General features: G+C 42.8%; 1 protein-coding gene across 3 annotated transcripts in view; it reads left to right on the top strand.

Annotated features, from left to right (window-relative positions):
- The first annotated feature begins 3,089 nt into the window (after nucleotides 1–3,089).
- mob2a (MOB kinase activator 2a) overlaps nucleotides 3,090–21,545 on the top strand; it is a 42,175-nt gene continuing 23,719 nt past the window's right edge. Inside the window, exon 1 of one of the 3 annotated variants that reach the window (XM_049724187.2) lies at nucleotides 3,090–3,652. In XM_049724187.2, the coding sequence (XP_049580144.1) occupies nucleotides 3,636–3,652 (17 nt within the window). In that variant the 5' untranslated portion in view covers nucleotides 3,090–3,635. Of the gene's footprint in view, nucleotides 3,653–15,514; nucleotides 15,711–17,770; nucleotides 18,191–21,545 lie in introns of those variants that run through there. The other 2 variants (XM_049724186.2, XM_049724185.2) reach the window with 2 other exon arrangements.

The raw sequence follows: 21,545 nt of genomic DNA, 5'->3' as shown, positions 1-21,545 counted from the left end.
CGACACATTCTTCCGGGTTGCCCAGTTTTAAAGAAACACAATATGAATATTAAAGCATGCAAAATATTGTGAGATGATTGGTCGATGGCCATCTCCTCCCCGGTCCAGGTGTCGCTGAGGTCAGACAGTTGGGTTTTTCCCTCGAAGGCCGGTCTCATAGACGTGCTGTTGTTCTTGTTCCTAACCGACCTTGAGATGGTCTCCTCCGGTACTCCCTATCCGGGCCTATTCCACAACACTTTGAAGAAAACAAGTTCATGCAGTTTGTCTGCACATTCCTCGCCCCCCACCAATCCACACGAGCACTCTAATACTAGATATTAATATGATTATAAGTTTAACACAACCTTAAAACATATGTTTGCAAACTGCCGAAAGCACATTTTCCTTTAATATAAATTCATCCAATGTAAAAACAGTAAGTACGTACTGGTTCTGGTCATTCGTAATCGTACCCAAGAAACGTTACCTGAGTGCGTGTAAGAGAGCGCTTGTTGCGCATATCACACGTTACTCCACACTGCCATCATGCGGCAATACATGGAACAACTCTGCATAAGATTATTTTCCGATCATATCTGAAACCGCGCCCACTTGTTATATCTGATTGGCGGGCGCTCAAAACTCAAAGGGCCAATCGTGGAACTCTGCCCCTTGTCAACAGGGCCCCTTTGCTCCTCGGTGTTATTTTTAGTATTGTGGGGATAAAGATGGTTGCTAATGATTGCTATACATCTGATTCATTCTGATAATCTTGTTGTGAGATAGTTTGGAGAGAGCAAACCAGATGTGTGCAAATTCGTTATTGTTATATCATTATTCTTTGGGATGTATTAATTTTGTTAGGTTTGTATTTTTATGGACACTTTGACACAGATGTACTTTTTGTGCTAAAATTACAAAGGGGCATTTTGTTTGCAACACACCTTTGCAGAGCAGAGGAATGTAGACATAATAAAGTCAATATTTTCAATTAGAAAAAGCATGATAATGATATTTATTTTTAAAGTATGCATTCATACAACACCTTTGCAAAAATTGTAGCTCAAAGTCACAAAAGTAAATACAGATGAACTGTATGTACATAAAATGAAATGATAAAAATTGACAACATCATGCAGGCCTCACATTTAAGAGGTCCGGTGTGAATCAGTCCTCACATGTTTTTCTTCAGGTACTGCTTCTTTCCCCCACATTCTAAAATCATACAAAGATTTGATTTTCTTGCCCAAAATGAAAAACTTGTGTGGTGTGTTACACAAGGGATTGATGGTGTTCATCTGGCTGAGAGAAGTCCAGCAGGTGGATGCACTGTTACTCATGACAAATACATAAAACACAGTTTATTCTTTTGGAGGGCTGCCTGTATGTGAGCTCATTTATGATCATTTTCCTGTAAGTTACTGTAAGTGCCTTCCACCTCCACCGCTTCCCTGCGAGAGGTCAGTGCACATGGATGCCTTGCGGGGGAGAAATATGGCCTCGGGTGACATTTTGCAGTTTCTTGTCTGATTGTGATAAATGTCACAGGAAGCTCACTGAAGACAAGGGCATTAGTGAATCATCTTTGGTATTTTGTTTTTCTTCAGATGTCATGAGATCATGCAGCAGAAGAGAGAGAGAGAGAGAGGATAGAATTGCTTGCATAGGTGTCTTCACGCACAGTTTTAGGCACCACCCTGTACATTGTATTGGTCACCGTCATCAAACCGTTTTGTATTCATGGTCTTAGGACCGAACCACAGTACCGAGCATAAAACAGGCATTACAGCTACTGCTGCGAACAAATGCCTTTGAATGTCAACACTGGCTGAATGATGAGATTTAGAAAGAATCATTCTGTAATACTGCTGCACCCACGCTTTTGCATTTTTGCTTGCAAAACATTCTCATGTGAATGCCAGCATCCATAAATACTGGGCATCCAAAATGTGCGTGAAGGTCAAGTCAAGTATTGGAACTACTGAATACTCAAGCCTTTTCTTTTTGGGAGGGGACTCCTCCTACCTCCCACATTCTAAAATTATGTAATTTACGTATATGGAAGACAAATTTTCCATGGCTGTGAATGTTAGTGTGAATGGTTGTATTTATGTACCCAATTGCTTGCTAACCAGTCCAGAGTAAAACCCGCCTCAAGTTTCACAACCCGAATGTATAGCAGGGGTTTAAAAGAACTTTTAATGCTGGATTGATAAATGCTTCGGTAAGGAATTGGGCTTTTGAACAAGAAGTGCATTTTAGCAACATACCATCCACATGTCCCATGTTTGCTTCCGTGCCTGCTTGTGTGTGGTGTGTACCACAAATATAAACAGTACAACAGATTGGAAAATTGAGATTCCCCATGGAGGATTCTAATTAGCGCAAAATGCAGTTGTGACTTTCAGTTTGTCCCATCAGGGGCCGCGACAGCGAGTCATTCACATGATTTTTCTGGTACAGTCTTTATTCGAGAAGCCCTTTTAAAAAAAATACTTATTCAAGGAATTGAAAACCGTGCCGTCTGCATAAAAGGCATTAGTGTTAGTGATTTGTATTTGGAAAAAAATACTGAAAATAAAGATTATGCAGACAGTGGAAAGCATATTGTGCCAAAAATTATTCAGGGTTCCTTAAATATCACCCCCAGTAAGATTTTAACGGCGAGATCGTGGACAAAAAAATGATGGCACAATCATGGCTCAGACGTCCCAAAGGTCAACCTTCTCTGACGTCATCCTCAAAATACTCGCAGTCGCTAGGGGGCATATTTGCATTGTTTGTCAATGACCCCCCCCCCCCCCCACCCCTTATTATCGTCCGCAGTTTATTGTGTTTGTCATTTCAGCTCACTGACAGCATTTAAATGTATTCTCAAAAGCGAGCAATTTGCAGTGCGGAAATTCCCGATCAATATACTGTACAATGAATCGAGATGATGACAACATTATACGTATTTGTAATAAAACAAGCATAAATGAATGAGCACAGAAAAAGCTTCAAAGCATCAAATGCCATGTAGACGTTTCATTGCTTCTACAGACGTACGCGCGTCGCGCGCACAGGAGCGGCAGTCTGAGTGGCTCAGCCCTGTGTTTACTTCCGGACCGAGACGTGAGAGTGGCTCGCAGTCAGAGAAGCAGCAGCGGCTGGCAGCCTCACTGGACTTTCACGCTGTCAGTTAGCACCGCGGCATTCATACGAGCTTTCATGATAAAGGTTGCCCGGTTTGGCCCAGCGGCCTCCCGACTGATCGCGTCTTCATTCAGCACACCGGTCCGGTCATAACCCCGCTCGTCGCCTCGCGCGCTTCAACCCCGCTCTGCGTGCTGCGTTTCCCGGCTCAAAGTCGCTCAATACTTCCAGGCTGCCCCGCTGAGCAGCTGCTTGTGATAGTGCATCCTCATGCTCCGGGCTAGCAGAGGAGCACAAGGACAGACACTCGGAGCGTGAGCACCGGTTTCCGTGTGGACGGCCAGGGGAGGGGGGGTCGGGGGGAGTCAAGTGACCCCCGGAGAGAGCGACGGGGCTCGGCGACGCAAGGCAAGCCGGGCTGCGAGGAAGTCGACCGGATCAAGTAGAGGGGGTCGCCTCCGACTCCTGGCGTTATCCCCTGCTAGCTAGCCTTAGCTAAGCTAGCTCCAAACAGCACCATGGACTGGTTAATGGGGTGAGTACACACCACGTTCCCTCATTTAACATGTCACCTGCTCACATTTTTGTTGTTGACACTGGGCTTGTCACCGCTTTATTTGTCACGATTCCCGTGGAATGTTGTGTTGATTTCACTTCCATCCTAGCCCGGCAAGGCTAGTTCGATAGCTAAGCTGCCAGCAGGCTTCACCTGCGATGATCAAGCGACGTAACCCAGGATCGAGAGTTTTTTTTCTTTCGTCTATTTGCGGCGTCTTGCAGTCTGTCCTATAACGACAGCACCCACATTAGATTCTGTCATTGTCGAGGACAGATTGCTGCACGAGGTGTTTATTTATAGCGATGATTAACGCAACAAAGTGGCTAACATTAGCAGCGTCCCGCTAAGGCTGCTATGCCCAGCTGAGTGCAAGGTGTTCCTTCTCAGGCTGTCTCAATTGCTGTCACCCGATGACCTGCAATTGCTAAGCATTAACCATCTCATCTAGAACTTACAGATGATCGATTTAGAAAATCCCATAAAAAAATGTTCACTTTTTTAATTTAAGAGCCATCAAGAATCTGAAGATGAACTAACCGCTTCTCCAAAAATGAGTGCAGCTCATTTTTAATCAACACTAACAAAATGCCACTGATTTCTTGACACTGATGTCTTCTTTTTGGGAAAGTCCTCAACCTGACATGTTTTATGTGGGAAAATACATGTTGTGTGGTACAATGAGATGTGCTGAGTCCATGGTTTACCTCAGAGTTCTTCCACTGCAATGGCAGTGACTATCCCAAAGTTGTGCACAAGTCTGAACATGCTATATTATTTTTCTTTTCAGTCATGAGCACCTTTACAACATATTCAGAACATTACGTTACAACTTTTTAGAACAGGCCCGCGGACTCGTGCGGTCCTCAGGCACCACATTGGTGGGCTATGCTAGCACAGCATAAAAGTCACAATTATAGTAAATTCAATTGAAGTCTATTTAATACGATTCATTTAGCTATTTAAATGAAAAACACATCCATAGTATAAGTATAAAGCAATCCAATAGAACTAAGTGAAATGATCGAATGTGCATCGCCATCCAGTCGTTGACTACTATTATCAAGGTCAACTACAATTAAGAATACATTGAGCTTGCTTATTTTTCAGCTTGAAGAAATATGTAATCCTTTCATTGGATAGTAAAAAAAATGGTACATGTTATACAATCGCAATAATATTGATGTTGCGATATTCAACAACCATATTTTTTCAATATTGTGCAGCCCTAGTTTTTTTTAGTACTTTTTTCTTGTGCCTTCTTCAATTGTCTCAGATGTCGTCACATTTGTCACGAGAGACAAAGGTAAGGTGTATCTGTGCTGAATTTGTTACAATATTGAGTACTAAGAAAATATATAATATAACTTCTAGATGCAAAGCAACTCAAGTGTCCGACAATTCCAATCCTGCACCAATGGACAATAAGGGCATTCTATTTTATGCGATTCCATCTATTATGAAATAATTTCAATGTAATTGCTGTAATGATTTTGAAAAGTAAGTTTTCAGTGCACTGTTTTGCTGGCTGCTTACATTTTTGTTTGTGTGTGCTTCCGTGCATCACATAGCAGGCAGGGCAGGGCAGGGCAGACTACTGCGGTCTGGGCTGCTTCTCCACCATGTGACATTTTGTCTGAGAGATAACATTAGGCAAAACACATGCAACCACAATATCAGCTAGTTCACATCAGTTACAGTTTTAGTCAAGTTTTGTGCATATTGAGCATCACAAATGGGTTTTTTTTTTGTGTGTGTGGTAGCACAAGGTCATTTGTACGCATCTAACCAAGCTTAGCTTCCTGTTTAGGCTATTTGGGATTCCAATTTTTGCATCTGTCAAGTTACAAAAGGCAACCTTGAGTGGAATATTAATTGATGTATTTTGATTCCCACCTGCCCCCTTCAGTCACTCACTGAATTTTAGGGCGCGCCATGTTGAACTATTCGACGGGCAGTTGTAACTCCTTGTGTTGATTCGCTGGTTGCCTTCCATTTAAGAAAAATAACTATGCAATAAGTCCTAAAAGACATTGTCAACTGCTGTCTGTGCAATTCCGTTGAAAAAGATTTCAGATTGTTCCCCCATAGAACAGAGCCGTCGGATGATTAAATGAGGGAGTTTACTGTGATGTGGTGCGCTTTCTAGATTTCAGCTTAAAATCAAATAAAAGCAAAGAAACTCAAGTTTTTATTCACTTGCTTTCAATTTTTTGTTTGCAGCATCTTCAAATTTATTACTGTAATTTTGAGATATTTTCACACAGCCATTATTTTAACTGGGATTTATTTTAGAATAACGTTTTATACTTACATCTCATTTAATAGATTAAGTTTACAGTGTTCAATCTAAAGTGTACTATGAATTTTTGCTCTGTGTGCGACTGAACTTGACACTGACACAATAGCCTTCTCAGTCCAGAGTTGGTGTGACGTTCAAACCTTCAAACAGTCATACCTTGTGTATGTTGGGAATTCATGTTATGTCGCGTGTCAGCTGATAAAGCCTGATAGCATCTTTTAAGTTTTGACAGCTCGTGTTTGACGACACGTTGAAGACGTATGTTGTCGACGGACCCAAATACGTACTTGCTGATTCAGCCAATTTGAGTAGGTTTGTTTTCAGTATACAATGCAACTTTGAAGGGCTAACATTTTTTTTCTAACATGCTTATCTTGCTCGAGTTTATTGACATTTCAAATATGTTCCCATTTGAATTAGTTTAGGTGAAATAGTATGATGCAGGATCAAATAGTTGGTATCAAAGAAGTCTTCAACAACTCAAAATGTTATGCCTGTTTTAGAAGCTGTCAAATCTTATGCAGGTACTATACAAAGTAAGAATGAATAAAGAATAGTGGTGCAAAGAACACAGTAAGAGAGGTGTACGTATATAAAAAAATGTGTTGTATAAAAGTTTTCAATGGACTATTTGATGAGGTATCTAATCAATGGAGACATTAGGTGATGGGAGAAGGAGTGGCATAGTTTACGAGAAAGCAGGAATCTCCAGGGGGAACAAATAGAACTAATGGTGGTGAGATAAAGAAAGGAGATGATGTTGAGGCTCATGATATATGTGACAAAGCTTTGTTTCCATGCAAGAGCAGCAGCAAGAAAGCGTGCTTCAATCACCCTTGTTGTTATTTTTGCACTTGCCTTAATTTGTTTGCAAGCCAGACGCTACCCAGACAGTGAGCATTATTTCCAAGCTGCATGACCTCATTTGTCGAGTTTCATATTAAGACAGGAATTGAATCACCAGGGAGTTACGCCTAAATGTGTCTTTCTCTGTCCGGTGAAATGGGCAGGCTTTGACAGATGTTTAATTCCCGTGATTTTGAGTGATGGCTCGCTAATGCTGAACTAAGAGCGAGGGAATTGGACATTGTAGCATATTTCTGGATCATCACTAATCTGGTTTTCTTACTCCGTGTTATGTGGTTGTGTTAAAGTTACAGCTGAAATGACAAGGACTTTTTCAGAAAATTGTGTCCTACCGCGTACATACCGGGAAGTAATCAGAGCGTATTTTGATTGGGGATGCTCCAAACTAATCTTTTTGGAATCCATTATCTCGTTGGTTCTTCCATTGATTCATCGGGGCGAGGGGAGCAGGCAACAACACAACCAAAAAGAAGTAGGCCGCACTAACATGAAGCTTTGATGTGACATACGGGGCCACAAATGATCGTCCTGCAGGCCACAAATGGGGCCCCTGGCTGCAGGTTTGAGACCACCGTAATAGATGGATGTCATGTTGGCCCTGAGTGCTGAGCTGTAAATGAATGAAAAAAGAAATCTTGATAGGGTCGAGAGCATGATTAACAGAGGAAAAGAAGCTACAGCATTCTCTTAGTAGTGATGAGGACTACCTTAATGTGAGACGTACTACTGATGGAAATTATCTTTATGCAAAATTTTGGTCATTGCTATACTTCCAAAATGGGCCATTTTTGCACCAGATTTGCTGGATGAGAACTGTCCAATTTGTTTCCTCCTTTCTTAAGGGAAAGCACACAGCTCTATTATTCCATCTCATTTTGTCTCTGTCCGCTTTTTAATTCCGTCCCGTTTCTCTCTTAGGACACTGATGTGCAGAGACGTGTGCGTGCTTTGCTACAGCTTGAGCTGGGCTCCTCAGTTGTGGAAAGACAGAATGTGTTGAACTGGCTCAGGGCAGCCCCAGTCTCAACTCTCAGATGTTTTCCTACAAGGCTGGCATGTTTGAGGGTCGACTGTGTAGTATTTGCCTACATTGATGGCCTATCCATTCATAATCATCATTTCTGAACTGCAAAATCTTTTTCTCTGTCAGAGGAGAAGGAGGAGCACCTTGAACAAATTTAATAGCTGGTTTCTTAGACAAGAAGTATCGGAGCGAGACAGAAAGAGCGTGATGCCGATGAGATGGCAAACAAAAAATGCGAATGAAGGTAAAGAGGGTGAGAGAAAGAAGAGGCAAATGATAGTGCAGCTCAGGCGATAGGTGAGATATGGAGATGGATGAGGAAGCGGCAGCATGGGTCAAAGAGTTAGATTGGAAACAGCAGAGGTCTGCAATAGAGGACAGAGGGGGAGATTTAACTGCAGGGGCCCAGGCTGCCAGAAACAGACAAATGAGCCCTATACCAGGCAGGAAAAGAAACCAACCCTGCTTGGCCATACTATATATTTTCAAATGAAATAAAGATATCTCGAAACAAATTAAATTTTTTCCACATAGCCATGGTTCGACTCTGATAACTAGGCTTTGGTGGATCTGCTGGGTGTGTGCTGTTAGCACTAGTCTAAGCTCACAATAGATTTGCCCTTGATGGTTGGGGCTAGGCCGCAAGGCTAGTCTGAAGTGTAATTGGATTAGAGATCTCTGTGTTGCATCAGGGCAAGCCAGCCCAAGACATACACACTCATACTCACACGCTTCACTCGGGACTCAGAAAGTTCTTTTTTTTTTTTTTTACCCCATTTACTTGCTAATAAGCTGTGCAACCCACAACCTTGCATAAGTGATCCTTCTCTAATCATCATTGGCCGCCCCCTTACCTTGGCTGTTGAGACCCGTGTTCACGTGAACATGTTGGCGGTTGTATGCATGTTCATAAACAGCCCCGCTACCTACTTTAAATGGGATTACATGGCAGAATGAAGAGCATAAAAAAGTGAGTGAGAGAATGTACGACAGCCGTTAATGATCTAAGTCCTCCTACTTTATTTAAGAGAGTAATGGAGCAACATACTCTTGACCTGTTTCCGATTGTGCGCTTCCTGTTTAGTAGCGATGCACAAGAAGTGCTGGCGGGTGTGGTCGAGGCAAGACACCATTACCAACAAGAAGCTCACCATTATTGATTTGACCCTTCCATATGGTCAGCACATTGCCTGAGCTTCCTACCGCCATCACACTGTCATGGCAGTGATTTTTGGATCATAACAAGCTGTTGCAATTTTTGAACGTACGCAGTCTGTTATACAGACAGGCTGAGATTCTCCAACCTTGAGCCCATCTACCAACCCTCTGTTTAAAATCTACCACTGTATCTCATGGACAACAGTAAACCACTTTTCCTCAGATATTAAACACGTGGAGGAGGAGCACTAGCATGATTTAAGGAACTAAAACATCCTTCACAAGGCTAACAGAGTTCCTGGAGAAGTTTCAGTTGATTTCCGCTGGTGGGCCTGGGTCACTGTATGGGAGTTGCTGACTTGGCTCCTCAGCAGTGAGGGAGGAAAAGCTTAAAACTGGACTTGACCCTCCAGAAAACATCCAACCAAATATTTGACCCCGTAAATCCTCTGATATCCACTTAAGGAAGTGTGTGTGCGTAAACACAGATAAATCTGACTGACTGGAAGCTTACATAGTTGTACACTGGGGAGTATCATCTCCGTATGTTGTGATAATTAGAGATGCACCAAAAATAGTCCAAAAGTGCACTTTTGGTTTTCGGCAGAAAATGCTAAATAGTCACCGAGCCAAAACAGGATGTTGTGATCAAGCAAAAATCCCCCTCCGCCTGGAGGTTATGCCAAATGTGTTCTGGTTTGGCGTATTTTCTTACGGGCAGTTACCACTTGTTTCGTTATTACAAGGAAGAACCTTCTGGGGAAGATGCAAAGACATCCACAGTAGAGTAAGTTGGAGTTTTCAAGTCAGTCTGGAAGGACTTGTGAGGCTGACAATTTGGACTGTACCAACCATTTGTGATAGTTTGTTGATAGCATTGCATCTTCCCTGTGTACAAAACCAGGTTTGCAGCTAGCTGGCTAGCGTAGCGGCTGAACAGCAACCCAAAAGTCATCAAGACGTTGAATAAGCTGGAATGTTTCCTGCTAATGTTGTTAAATAGTGACTAAAGTTTGCTGCAGAACCAGAAATATCACCACTTAGAGAATGCGTGTATTATTATATTTTGTGTACCTACAACACGAACTGGCACAAAGTGAATGGCTGCTTTTGTCGCCATCTCTGTAGCCCTTTCAACTTTGAGTGCGTGTTTTTTTTAGCTCCTCACGATCCTACTGAAATGACATATTGGAAAAAAAAAAAGTTGTACATACAGAGGAAATGCGTTGGGTGTAGTGTTTGCTCACTTGAGTGGGACGTGAGCGTGCCATGCTGGGCCGGCTCGTCGACACACTGGGGAGTGTGCTGCTGATTTATTATCGTCTGTGAGCTGGCTAAATGAGGCCAAGTGAGATGGAAGAGATTAGCTTACATAAAGAGCGGTGGAGAGAGAAGTTCTGGGAAGCGAGCAATGGCGCTTGACCTCCTCCTGTTTTTATTCAGTGATTCACACTCCTCTGCTAAGCTGCCCTTTCATTCTTCCGGGCCTTCTTCCTGTAGATGCGCATCATTCCACGGACAACCACCACTCATTCTATTGAGCTTTTTTGACAAGGATTTGTCCTGGGGTGGCCTTCATTTTCTTGCATGAAGTACCGGCAAGACAAAGGTCAACTGTCAAAGGATGTTGCGGTTCCATTTGGTGACTTGTGGCAGATGGTTTGAAATGTCGAAACAAATGTATGGACGCAGTAGCGTTAAACTTGTCTTGATAGCTTTCATAGTCGACTCTAAAAGCGACAACTGTTTTATTCTTTTATCAGTTGAAACGCTTGCCTCAGTTTCCTTTTAAGGCTTCCCGTTAATACTCAACAAGTCGGAGAATTGCATGTTGGTCCACTTCCTTTCTTGTCAACGTGAGGAAGCGAAAAAGTTACGTTCCCACGTCTGCGACAAGGAACAGCTGGTCAGGTGTGCTATACATGTTCAGCTTCGTTTTCGCTTCTTGCATCCTGTGTGTGTTCCACGTGAATGTTGGCGACGACAATTTTGATTTCAGACCCGCCTTCTTCCCTTTTCATTCTCTGCTTGAGATCTACTTTGACGTCATCTGTCTGCAAGCAAGCAATGCCTGGTTTTTTTCTGCTGGTATTCTTCATGTACACCTGCATCCTCCCGTTTGCATATGACCTCATATTCGACCTCTCGTGTTGATTCCCTCCTTCGTCGCCCCACACTGTAGCAAACGCTCTTTTCCCTCCTCATTGTTCGCAGGAAGTCTTTGTCACTCACCGAAGGCAAACGCAGGAAGCGCTCGCGGCCGTCCTACCCTCCCCAACCGTCTGTCACTGAAGCTGCCTTTATCAGAATGCGGCAGTGTGCGCTTTTGGCTCCAACCACAAGCGACTTGGTCTGTTGCACGCTGTGCTCGTGTATCTCTGTGGGCGCCTGACTTGTGCAACTCGTCTGGCTGCTAGACTGTAGGTTTTGTCCGCTACGCGTATCTCAAAATACAAGCACGCAGTGGTCATGCTGCCAGCCTGGCATATGTTGTGATGCTGTGCCTTTTGCAGAAATAAAAAATGAAATGCATCCATTTTACTCTTCTCCAAAATCACTGAGGCAACTCTTATGGAACTGTCTGTGCGCATTGCATTATTCTCAGCTGAGAGTTTGGGAGCTGGGGTCAATTTTGCATAGAGGTCACTGGTTCTTCACAGTTCTGCACTGCACTCAGGCTTGAACGTGCGCTCGCACACAACTGTTGCATAACCAATCGAGTTAGCAATTCAGCTATGGGTACACAACGCTTGCACATGCATGCGTCAGTATTTGTGGGAATCAAAGTGTTTTCTGTATGGGTGTTCAGAATCATCCACAAAACCAGAAGCCATGGATGTGCTGCAATTGGCTCATTGTATGCCTTCCTCTCCATTCGTATCAATTTGTCTCAAAGTTCAATGAGTCTTTATTTCAGAATGTAAGGTATGTGCAGCTGCAGTTATGCTTTTGAGCAATGTCGATCACAATTGATCATCTCCTTACAGAAGAGGAATAAGCTCCCATACATGTATTTATTTCATGCTCAAAATCCGTGGCCAACAGTAAGTACAGGCCAAGCTTGTTGTCAACAGAAACAATGCAGTGCATTCCTCTACCACAAGAGGGCACAATTTCACAAGTTCACATGTTCTCTACTACACTGACGCCTACCTGGCAGCAGTTACAGGTAAACTTTATGCTTTTCACATTGTTTCACATTTCACCCATATAGGATGATCCAGTGAGCATGAAATTAGATCTCGTTGTTGCATAATTATGCCTCGCAGGTCTTCCCAATGTGCATCAGGCTCTACGTGGGGTTTTTCCGGTCATGGATCACATGACTATATCAAGAGGCTACAGTATTGACCCGGTGGTACCAGTCCATCAGCGGCTAGAGACAGAAACAGTGATCAATGATACTGCCTCTCTTTTTGCATTCCCGGTCAACCTCATTATAATGAGCAGTGTATGAAGTATCACGAACATTTACAATTTATTTCCTCCCACCCCAAAGCAGTTTAGTTTGTTGTATATTATATAACCGGATAGATAGATGACATTGGTCAGGTTTAGTGTTAGTTATTTCTGCATACTTTGTGCATTATTTCTGTTGAACACTAGGTGGCACTCAAACCTCTGTCCTTGCAAGTTTCTTGCTCTTTCTTTCTTTCTTTCTTTCTTTCTTTCTTTCTTTCTTTCTTTCTTTCTTTCTTTCTTTCTTTCTTTCTAGAATGGTTGCATTTACTAAATAACCTGTGAGACTTTGTTTGTAGTTTAGATTTTCAAACAATGGAGTATTTAATTTCTCTTCACTCATGTAGTGCCTGTACCCCTGTTAAGATTTGATTTTGGAGTAATTGCAGCACATAACAAGCTGCCGAAATTGCCGATTTTTTTTTTTAAGTCTTAACTTGCCTGCTTCACAATCTGTTGCATGGTGTTTGTATAGTTTTTCATCTCATGGAGGATCTTTTTCATTTTTTACAAGGTCCTCCCAAGAACGTTAGTCATGCCTAATTTTGTGGGTTAAGTAATTTTTTTAGATGATGACATAAAAATGCATTTGAATATATCTTTGTTTTTTGTTTTTCTCACCAATATTGAAGTAGTTTTTAGCCGTAGTGATTCAGTTGTATAACACGCTTACATTTGTTGAAAAAGGCGTCAGTGACTCATTGGAAAGCAGCTCGCCACGCGCAGTTATCGCTGTGAAATGCACATTTTTCTTCTCGGGGCATACAGTAGGCTCTTGTGTTGAATCCTCACTGGGCCTGTTCCCCCAAAACTTTCCAAATATGTCTGTTTATTTTACTCATTTTTACTCAAACTGTGTCCAGTGTGTGTGCACAGTGCTCAGTACAGTACAGTGGCTTCTTGGTGACTTGGCAGTGCTCCCTTGCGTACACAAAATTGCGTAAGCAACTTATGTTTGTGCTTTCAAAAATATATCTATTTTAGGGGGCAATAGAGCACAGTGTGATGAATGAGGCACACATTCAGTGTGTTTTCTGTCAATTGAAGCACTGGGGAACTCGGCACACACAGAAACATGGTCATCTGTGAAAGCTGCCAGCTCTTGTCTGCACTCAAGTACCTTTGACCACAGTTCCACATGTGTGTTTGTGAAAAGTATTCCTGGAAATCCTGGGTGGGAGTTTAGAGGCCCAGCACAGCAGTCTGTCATGATTTTTATTTTTGTTTTTTGAGGGGTAAGCAGGAGAAGAAAATGTTTTCATTCGCATTAATCAAACACCTTCAGACAAAGTCATGCTTGGTTAAAGAAATATGTTTTTTTCAGGAGGCAAATGAAGGGGGCTCAAGTTGTGGGGATGAGCTGATGGGATGGCTTCAAATATCTTCATGGAAGGGCTGCAAGGAGAGGAATAAAATCCAAGTTTATGAATACATCCTGGAAAGAGGATTGGATTAAAGATGAATAGGACGAAGGGGGGGTATAGAATGGCATCACTTAAAAACAAGCCTTTGTGGTCTGTGAGTTCCCTTCCTCTATGCAAAATCCAAGCCACATACAAGTGTGTCCTGTACTCTCTTCTCATCGTCAATTACCCATCTTCCCCCTTGTCTTCTCCTTCCAGTGGTTGCGGTCTAACTGTAGTGATTGACGAAGGCATCAGCAGTTCTGTTTCCAAGCTGCTTTTATAGAAATAAATGAACTTGGATGCAATGAGTGCTTTGCGGAAGTATAGGAACTGCTCTCACGCAGTCCTCAACATGAACCAAGACATTGATTATCAAATATTTTTCTGTATGCAATGCTGTTAGAAAGAGCTTTATTCCTCAAGGGCAATTAGACAGAGTGAAGCACAACTCGCACTTGATCATTATAACATTGTTCTGCTGTCACTTCTTTGTTTAACAAAGTCACTTCACATTATTCCACCACCTGCTTTCAGCACATTTCAACATTCCTGCACCTCTGTCAATGTCATTTCTTTGTGTTTGTTTGGGAGGGTGCTGAGAATGCAATGTAACAGGGCTGGTATCTGGACAGCTAGTTCTCACCATTAATGTAAGAAGAAAAGAGGCAATATTGCATTGTACAAATACCAGAGGTTTTGGTGGAGTTTAGTCAATATGGCAGGTAAATGTGTCTCCAGTTGTGTGTGCTGATAGTGGATCTCTAACATTGGGCAGCTTTTTTTTTTCTTCTTTTTTTTGCCGTGGAGTACATGAGACTCGCATCAAAGAGAAATATTACCTCTGTGGCGCACCCTACCATCACAACTCCTAATCCCCCTCAATGATGAAGGGGTATCAAAAAATATGAATGGGGTAAAATGGCATAAAGTCCGCCAGATCGCATCTGTATAGTAAAACTTTGCATCGTGCACTAAAAAGATCAATGGATGGATGCATGTAGAATAGGTGCTATTTGATTTCTGTCTTTGCTAATTGTGATTGGCAACTTACTGATTATCTACAATAACAAATATTTAGGAATACAACTCACACACTGATAGATATATTTGCACACGCGTGTTTGCCAAGAGTACAGCCCAGTTCTTAAATGGCATTAGTGGTTCCTGAGTCCTAATCTTGGCCTTAGATCTGCTTCACTCTTTTAGTTTAGACAAGAGCTATGTTTGGCACTAGGCGCTTTATATGCATGTAAATATATACATAGTCAAGAGACAGCAGTAGTCTCTTGAATGAATAGGGTAGCATCGAAAGTATTTTTTTTCCACCACAAAGACATTGTGGTGACGTCATGGTGTCAGTGTAGTTTGCACACTGTTGAGGAGTTGATGTTTTTCATGGCAGGCTGAGATGATGATCGTGTGACTGTTGAGCGAGGCTGCGGACAAAGGCGCCTCTGCCCCTCGAGCACACTGTCGCTTTTAACACCGGCCCATTTGTCTTGATCCGAACTCCACTGCAGCAGACTGTGCGCGCCTGTCACCGATACGGACTCTTTGTGTTTGGAATCCAGACTGCCCCGCGGAAACTGCACGGAGGAGGGGGCAAGGAGCAGTTTGGAGAGAAATAGTCGGAAAGGTGTTGAGCAGCGAGCAACTCCGTATTGTGTGCGCCGAGCAGCCGTCCGCATCAGCAGCGGCTCTATTTGTGCTGTTTCGAGGCGCCGCCTAAACGCTCCGACATCGCACCATTCTGGATTTCTTTATCCGCTTTCTGTCGTCCAGGATGAGGTTTAAAAGGAACGGCTCGTACACTCTGAATAGGTATGGAAGTAAGATGCTGCTGTGCGCAACGCAACTTGATGTGACGCGCGTAGATGGGGAGGAAGATGTGGGAGGGAACTGCTTGTTATGTCTTCCTGCCATAAATCACTTTTCTATGGAGCTACTCGATGCTCTCATTGTTGTTTTGCACCATACAGCCTTCTATAATGTGGGCCATATGGACACAGTGCCGTGTGATGTCTTATTTGTGGGGGCTGTTACGATTAGGGGAAAAAAAATACATGGCTATTTATGTTGTAGGGTGTTTAACGCTTCCCAGCCTGATTAGTGTTTCGATGACACAAGTTTGTTTATTTTTTCTGGTTGCCCACGTGTTTTTCCAGTTTTGAACAAACTTGTTGCGGTTTCAGAACTGCTTTGTCTGTTTTGTGCGTCTTCTTTCTCACATTGACTTCCATCTTCATTTTTTATTCCTTCTCCCCCTGTTTTTCCCTTAAGGCAAATGCTCGTTCCTTTGGACACATCACCTAGCAACTTTGTATGTGCGAGGTGTGACACCCCCTCCCCTCCATCTCATCCCACTTTTCTCTGCCACAATAACAATAATCGCCTCCATGTATAAAGCTGTTGTTTTGGTTTAGCCTTGTTATTTATTTATTTTATTTTTTTGGTCTTATGCTCCTACAATTGAAAAGGAAGCCGCATTTCTTTGTTTTCTTGCCTCTGGTGAATAATGTCATTCTTTTATTGTTTGATTGAATTACATGAATGGGTTCAAAAGTTATGGGAAGTACAGGCACACAAACACAATAACCTGCTCATATTTTTTGGGAAAGTGACAGTTTGTTTAATGGCAGTTTCACGCTTAGCTCTCAGGCACTCCTTTTCCTCTCTTGCCTTGTTATTGGGCACATGGCCTTCCGCTGCGCATTACACACACAAAACCCACATCCTGATCCTGCTTTTTAGATCCACAAACTCTTGGAATGAATTCCAAGCACCCCTATCAGCTCGCATGTGCACTCGTAATCACACAATCAAAATCAAGGACAATGCCTCCCCAGTTTACCCTTGATTATTTTATCTGAAATGAGAATATATTTACACTTTAATTTGGAATTTTTGGAATGATCTGTCTTTCTCTAATCTATTATGCATGTTCAATCACACAAAAGCCTACACATCTTTGTTTGTCTGCAGGTTAGAGTGATGATGTAATTACGCCGCAAAAGAGGAGGTCTCTTTAAGCGCAGCTTCTGGCGACAGGCCTCCAAGGAGGAGGTGGAGTGATAACGTCATTGGATGTAAAGTCCTCTGCTGATGTGCTGCGGTTTTTCTTGTGTGTTGTTTCCATCACCCAGAGCGCAATTCTTTGCTTGTGTTCAAAAGGGGTCTTTTTAAGATGAAGGTGCTTCAGCCCCTTATTGTTTTCTTGGCAAGCTGCAGTTATTTCTGGCGTCTGACATTGAGCAACAGCATTCAGTGGCGTCAGCCACCTTCGTCACTCTGTGTTAATCCCGTGTTGGCGTCAGTGTCACCCTTTTGTTTACAGACACATGGTTACAGTTTTAAGAGCACCGTTGAGTGATGTTGTGTTTGGGGATTCGTTTGTGCGTTGAACGCACATAAACACACACACACACACAAGTAAATGAAGTGCATTGCAGTGCATGATGTGCAGGAATGATGCCCTTCATCTTATTTCTCTCTGGAGTACTCTGCACCGATTGGCTCCCGTCCCGGGGGCTCGCCACAGCGCTAGCCCCTCCCATTTGGTTCCACTGCATCATTTGTAAGAATGAAAAGTCACCCTGATTGTATATTTACCAGAAGAGGGAAGCCAACTTTCAAAATATTTTCGCTAACGATTGTTGAATATTTTGGGTTTAATATGGGGGCACATGTATGTGTGTAAACAGATTGCTAAAATCGCTGTCACCTGACTTTAGTTTACCCCCTACTCTGCACATTTATCTCTAGCTCTTGCTACCGCCCTCCTTTTTCTATCCCGCTTTCTGCAGTCCACCCTGTGCTGCCCATCCGTCTGCACTTTGTTTACGGGTCTATGTTTGCCAAGATAATCTTCCCGTTTTTTTTTTTTTTTAGGTGCAAGTGAGCGAGGGAGAGAGGGAGTGAGAGAGAGAGTTGTTCGCTAAGGAGAGCGAGAGCAAGAGTGTGAAAGAGGCAGGCAGTTGCGGACGCTGGACGTCAGGGAGAATGAGTAACCAGCTCTATGAAAAATTATCCGATTTTTGCGAATGGAGTTTGCCGGCGTGCGTGCCTTCCTACTCCGTTTTGCAGGGACACGGATTGGTCCTGCATTCGTCTGTCCTGTGCGCAAGTCAAAGGTTGTACGTGCAACCACGTAATTTAACAAGGTGCTAGCCTGGACATTTTCGCCCTGCACCTGTAGCTAAGAGTGCAGACAGGGAGGTGAGAACCAAGAAGTGTCCGGCCCGGTTCTGCTTCACCGCCGTCTTGATGGGTGTTTTGGTGTGCTGCAACTGCTTCTTCTATAGGTAATTAACCATGTGACTACTTTTTCCCCTATCTGGAAGTAAGTTGCAAGTAGTAGAGATGATGTTTTCAGAAAATTCCATTTATATCCCCCCTCCCTTTCTATGTCGCACTGTTATTGTCCTGTGGTTTGGAGGTGACATTTGAGGTCAGTGCTGCTGTAGCAGGCAGAGATTCTGCTGGAGTCAGAGCCAAGCCAGGCTATCGTGACATGTACATGGAGGAGGAAAGCTTGTGAGGGTAGCGGTGCACACAGTTTGCCTCACGGAGTATGTATATATTATTTTTTCACAAGCAAAGATTTGTTTGCTTATGACGTCCTGGCCATGCCAAGCTTTCCAAACTTTGCCCCTCTGTGTGCCGCTTGGCTGCGATTCAGTTTTGATTTGGACACAGTGTACCGTCACGAAGGGGCAAGGATGTGTTTCCTCTCTCCCTGTTAGTTCTTTGCGGTGTATTGTCAGATCCCCCCCAGCCATTTGACTGTACTTTGTAATCTGTTTTGATGAAGGTACTTGCCACTGCCAGTCCCGTCTGTTTACAGACTTAAAGTACATGCTGGTACTCTGACAGAGGACCGCTGGACTAACTTGTTAGGGGAGATGATTTTGGTTGGGCTTGTTGGCAGTTAGTGCATCTCTTGTGGTTGTGTGCTGAGCCAGTTACAGGACATAACTGCTGTAAAAAGTCCAAATATAAGGTGTTAGTTCTCTGAGGAGCTTTTTGACGATGGTGAAATTGTAGCACATATCACACCACAGCTGGATTAGATAAGGTGTCGTAGTGATTTGCAACTTTGTTTCACTTCACCTTGTTCAACTCTTGGAGTGCGTTCGCCTGTGTGTGTTTGCCCGTGTGCACTGTACTGTATAACCCTTAATGAAAGAAACACACAGACGTCTAGTGAAGGGAGGGTTTGTTCCTGAAGTGTGTTTTCCCTCCGCCGTGATGAAGGTGAGGGAGGAACCTGGACTATGTGCTCATGTCTCTAAGCCTCATTAAGCCAAAATGAGCTGGCAGGTCTTTTTTTAGCAAATTTTCCTCTCTATTCCACCTCCATTAGTTAATCAAATAGTGTCACCATAACAATATGTGGCATGATTTGTCAGTTTTTTTTTTTGTCCTCATTGACCTCAGCGCAAGGACATAGACATCCGTCTACTCATCCCTTGTGTTTAAACTTTCAACAGTGGCATTGTGTAGCCGGAGCACGGACGCGAAGTCGAGGAAAAAATCCATGTCGTCATTTGAAATAAATGCTGTCGACTGCTGGGATTTCAATGACGCTCAGTGATTTTTGTTATTTAAAATTGAGTTTAATGCTGAATTAAACACACTACCGTCTCTCTCGCTTGATGTGAGGATGGACTTCCGCTGCCGAAGCGTGACGTTGCGCCCGAAGGATACGTCACGGCAAGTAAAGAAATTTGATTTATCGGTACTGTTTTGAGCCGAGCAGCTCCGTGGTGAATGGACCTCCCAACCAGTATTCGGCTTGCAAGGCTAGGCATTGTGTGGACTACACACTGCCTGCCAGCACTCCGGCAAACCTCTCTCATAGTCTCATAGTGTGACATTAAGTAAAATAACAAATGCATTTCATTTAAATTTTCAGCGTCCATTCAGGATTTGGGCAATCCGGTTCGGACTAAAACAGGCTTACTGCTGAGACAATGAATTCAACAGCTGGCTGGATATCGACTCAATTTCTGTTGAGATGCATATCCAATAATGAGCTTCGGTTCTGCTTGCCAAGAAAGTTTGGAACGGTACACCTTGTTCTGGCTTGCATTACCACTGCAGGATGTGTCGGTTGCAAGAGCTGTGTCAGCTCCTAAAGTAGTGTGACGACAGGAAAACCGTTACAATAAAATGGCCCATGACAAAAATAAATTTGACACCCTCTGTGTTAAAAAGTAAGCGATGGCAAGCCTCACTCTGCTTAAAATGACAGATGTGACCTTTTGCCCATGACGATGGTCATGTTGACCTGTGCTTCACAAAACGACTCTCTCAGTAAAGTAAGACCTGTGATACCTAAGTGTATTCTTTTGATTTATTATTCTGTCAATGGTAGTTGTCGCTTCTAGCACTGATCTTAAAAAAAGTTTGAAGGTATGTTCTTTGCTGATTAATGAATTAAGTGAGGCTGCCAGTGTAGTTTGACCTTTTTGGGTTAGTTCAACATCATGTGTAAGGCTCATCATAGGATCCCAGTAATCCCTTGTCACTCTCACAAGGTTGCTTTTCAAGTTGGTCTAGTGCAGTATGTTGAAGCTGTATTCTTTTTTTCCCCCCTTATTTGTCACAGTCTCGTCAACATTTTTCTATGAGGATAGTTTCTATACAAAACCGTTTTATCGATGTTTTTGGAAATCCCGTGAGAGACAGAGTTCCTGACATAACATCAGCAAGTTTGCTTTGAATGGATGTGTCGATTGTTTGCTCTATGTTTAGCCTATTTCCTTGTCTTCTTATCATGTTCCACCCAAACAATCGGGGTATGTGGCTCACAATCAACGAACTTGAATTTAACGCCCTTGCACTGAGCATATTTCAGTTAACTTGTGTTGGGGTACCTGCCAAGGTTTGTTTGTTGAATTAGTTGAAGGAATTATACATCTGCAAGATTTTGTAAAAGGTCTTTGTTGGGCTCATACCTGAATGAAATCTCCACACGGTGACCTACCCCAAATGGATTTATTTGACAGCTGCTTTGCTACACAATACGCTCATCCTTACCTCGAGTAGAATGACATTCATGGAATAGAGCGCATCAAGAAGGTCTGTCAATGTTCACTGACTGTCCTCTTCCTTCATCCGTTGTCTTGTCACTGCAGCGTGCCGACCTCACACAAGGACAGTTGCATAACACTTTGCACAGTGTTTACTTGCATTCAACAGCAGCTTCATCTTGCTGGCTCATGAGAAGCTGAAAGTGGTGACCTTGCACTTACCTCAACTCTCTATTTAGCGGGAGGTAAACGCAGTGTAGTGCTGTATTTTTCATCCACATTGTTTACAACGAAAGAACGTGTGATGTGTTGTGATTAGGTTTGTCATGTTAATTACTATATTCATCGTTCGATGAATAAAATGGAAATTATACTTTTTTTTTGTCTGGACTGGCATTGTCATTCACACGCGTGTTTGTTTACATTATGTGCCTTGAGTCATCGAGTGGAAAAGGATTTCCTTGTTTTGCCTGTTACTGATTGGCATCGATTAGCTATCTATCGCTAGCTTTATTCATAAAGTTAATAATTAAAAAAATACAAACAACAGCTTTTGGCATTTATATTGGTGTTGTTTTTAATCTAAGATAGTTATTGTTCTCCAGTGCAAATGTTCAATATT

This window comes from Syngnathus scovelli, chromosome 6, assembly GCF_024217435.2.
Source record: "Syngnathus scovelli strain Florida chromosome 6, RoL_Ssco_1.2, whole genome shotgun sequence".
Lineage (NCBI taxonomy): Eukaryota > Metazoa > Chordata > Actinopteri > Syngnathiformes > Syngnathidae > Syngnathus > Syngnathus scovelli.
This window is presented reverse-complemented; position numbering and strand designations above follow the sequence as displayed.